Raw genomic sequence first — 2,988 nt, 5'->3', positions numbered from 1 at the left:
CCGGCTCATTCTCCACACCCTCAGCTCCAGGGGCTCTTCCCTCTCCCTAGTCCTATTCTTTTTAAAGCAGCTGTTTTCAACCAGGAGTAATTTCCCAGCAGGCATTTGGCAGTGTCTAGAGACATTCTGCATTGCCATGACTCAGAGTTGCTGCTAAACATCCTGTGTATGCACAGCACAGTCCCTACAGCCAAGAAGTCTCCGGCTTGTGAGTGGTGGGTAGGCCTGATTTCCGAGGCACAGAGGCAGTCCCTGTGGCCAGAGAGAGAGAGAAAGGGACTGCAGACCGATGTCATGGGCGGACTTGATTACCCTGGGTAAACCTCTGCGTAAATATCAGATGAATGCTTTGAGATTTGCCTATTTCTCAGGATCCTAGACTCCTTGTACTTTTTTCTAATTAGTACTTTGTTCTCCAACTCTGCCTTGCAGCGTGTTTGTGAAAGTTATCTGCCCTTCTAGATTGTAAGATCCTTGAGGGCAAAATGATCTTAATGTTCTTCCCAGGGTGTGAGTAGGCCCTCAGTTAAAGATTGCTTGATTGAATGAGTGGATTCCGCCCCCCTCACCTCCTTGGGTTCAGGTTCGCCATACCCGAAGCTCTGAACACAATACAAAAGGCAGAAAAGGTTCTACTGGTGCACTATGGCCGTGGGAATGAGGAGATCCAGGAGCTACAAAAGATGAAATCCTGCTTATTGGACTTGCCGCCCGTCCCTGAGGGGCCTGCTGTGTAGGGTCCCAAGGGGACTTCGACCCACAGGAAGGGAGTCATGGGTGAGTTAAAGAGGTTCTGTTGCCACTGAGCTGGCGCCGGAATGCAGGACTTGCCTGACTGCCACAAGCCTCGGGCAGGAGGCGTGGGGAGGACTTGGAAAGCATTGCAGCTGGAGGGATGCTCACCTATTGTGATGAATGTTTCTTGAAATTGTTAACGGCCCTTCAGTAAAAGCTCCCAGTTCCCATAAAAGACTTAAAACTAGTATCCGGAGAGCCTAAGCCCTTTATAAGGATTTTAGCTGATCCGCAGGCATCTGGATGTCGGCCTGGGGTTTTGGCGAGGCGCCACCTCCCTAAATGATGGTAATCTGTTTCCTTGGAACATTCCTATGGTTTGTAGGAGTCATGAATGTTGTATACCACTCCAGCGGGAACTCAAACTCTTAGTAGTTGTGTTATAATTGAAAAATAATTATAAAGCAAGAAATCAGGGAGGCTCCTCGCCTCTAGAGACAGCTTCATTTATGGTATTCCTCAAATCCTTTGTTAAAACGGGTAGAGTATAAATTGTGAAAAGAGAAATAAATATGGGACTGTTTTATGGTCAGGCAATTTCTCCCCAGGATGGCAATTCTAAATTTGTTTCCTACCAGTTTTCTAGGCCTTATTATCTGGCTTTCATTCTATAGCCTTGGCAGACTCACTGACCAAATACTAATAAAATCGGGCTTGTAGCAATGACTTTGTATCACGTGTGCCTCCTGAGTTCTGTTGATTAGCAAGTCTGAAAAGAGATGACTTTTTATTTTCTACCAGACCTCCCCAAGCTGGCAGATGAAATACAGACTACATAAGTGCTGAGAAGGGGGAAAAGCTTCAGAAGATACTGAGGATGTGGGCATTACCGCTTGTGGTCTCAAACTTAAGGGACAGAAGTAGGGCCCTAGCTGGTGTGGCTCAGTTGCTTGGGTGTCTCTCCTGCACCGAAAAGGTCTCTGGTTTGATTCCTGTTCAGGGGCTCGATCCCCTGATCTCCAGTGGAGTACAGGAGGCAGCCAACTGATGTATAGCTCTCTCACATCAATGTTTCTCTTTCTCTTCCTCTCCCTTCCTCTGTCAATAATCAATTAAAAATCTTAAATTTTTTTAAATATTTTATTCATTTTTTACAGAGAGGAAGGGAGAGAGAGAGTTAGAAACATGGATGAGAGAGAAACATCGATCAGCTGCCTCCTGCACATCTCCCACTGGGGATGTGCCCGCAACCCAGGTACATGCCCCTGACCGGAATCGAACCCGGGACCCTTCAGTCCGCAGGCTGACACTCTATCCACTGAGCCAAACCGGTTTCGGCTAAAAATCTTAAATAAATGTTTAAAAAGACAGAGGTAGGAGTGATGACTCTCTTCTACCTGGATGTGTAGCAGTGGTCTCGACCACGCCCATTAAGAAGGCTGGAGTCTCCCTGGGTCTGAACCCCGGTGGCTGAGTCACCACTGGTGACCAAGTGGGGCAGATGAGTGAGAGGGAAGGAATGCCAGGCCACGCTGCTGTGAGAGCTGCTCACCCTGGCCGTGCCCCAGCAGTGCCCTCTGGCTGCCACAGCGCTATCACCAGGAAATGAATAGCCCTGAAGATGCTTGGCAGAGGCTCCTCAGGAAGCGGAGTGTTTGGAACACGGTTCGTACTGAAACATTTGAATGAAGAGCAGGCAGAGTCTGTTTATTTTCTTTCCTACTAACCCACTCTGGCAAGGCAGTGGCCAGTGAGCGTTTTCTGTAGAGCTAATTTTTTCAAGAGGAAAATCTGTGGACAGTGTTTCAAACATTTGACACGTTTTTTGTTCCTGAAAAAGTTCCTGTTGTATTTTGTAAAATAGGCATACTTCCTTAAAAAGAATATGTTTAGAATTTGTACATATCAGGTCCAATTTTTACATGTACTTGAGAGCTTTCTTTAAATGCTTTATAAAATAATTATTTTTTGACATTACAGATTACCTCCCTTACCTATCCATGTTATCCCCTGTTGTCAGGCAACTTAACTTGAAGAGACCTGTGCTTGCATTAAAACCCAAAATGTTCCCGGCCGGTATGGCTCAGTTGGAGGGTCACCCCATGCACCAAAGGGCTGCAGGTTCAATCTCCAGTTGGGGTGCATGTGGAAAGCAATCAATAGATGTTTCTATCTCTCTCTCTCTCTTCCCCCTCCCCTCTCTAAAATCAATAAAACCATACCCTCAGGTAAGGATTAAAAAAACAAAAGTCT

General features: G+C 46.4%; 1 protein-coding gene across 1 annotated transcript in view; it reads left to right on the top strand.

Annotated features, from left to right (window-relative positions):
- SMYD4 (SET and MYND domain containing 4) overlaps nt 1–1,722 on the top strand; it is a 33,282-nt gene extending 31,560 nt beyond the window's left edge. Inside the window, exon 11 of the mRNA XM_015566809.1 lies at nt 584–1,722. Within this exon, the coding sequence (XP_015422295.1) occupies nt 584–737 (154 nt within the window). The 3' untranslated portion in view covers nt 738–1,722. The remainder of the gene's footprint in view (nt 1–583) is intronic.
- The last annotated feature ends 1,266 nt before the right edge of the window (nt 1,723–2,988 follow it).

Source organism: Myotis davidii, unplaced genomic scaffold (assembly GCF_000327345.1).
Source record: "Myotis davidii unplaced genomic scaffold, ASM32734v1 scaffold363, whole genome shotgun sequence".
Classification (NCBI taxonomy): domain Eukaryota; kingdom Metazoa; phylum Chordata; class Mammalia; order Chiroptera; family Vespertilionidae; genus Myotis; species Myotis davidii.
This window is presented reverse-complemented; position numbering and strand designations above follow the sequence as displayed.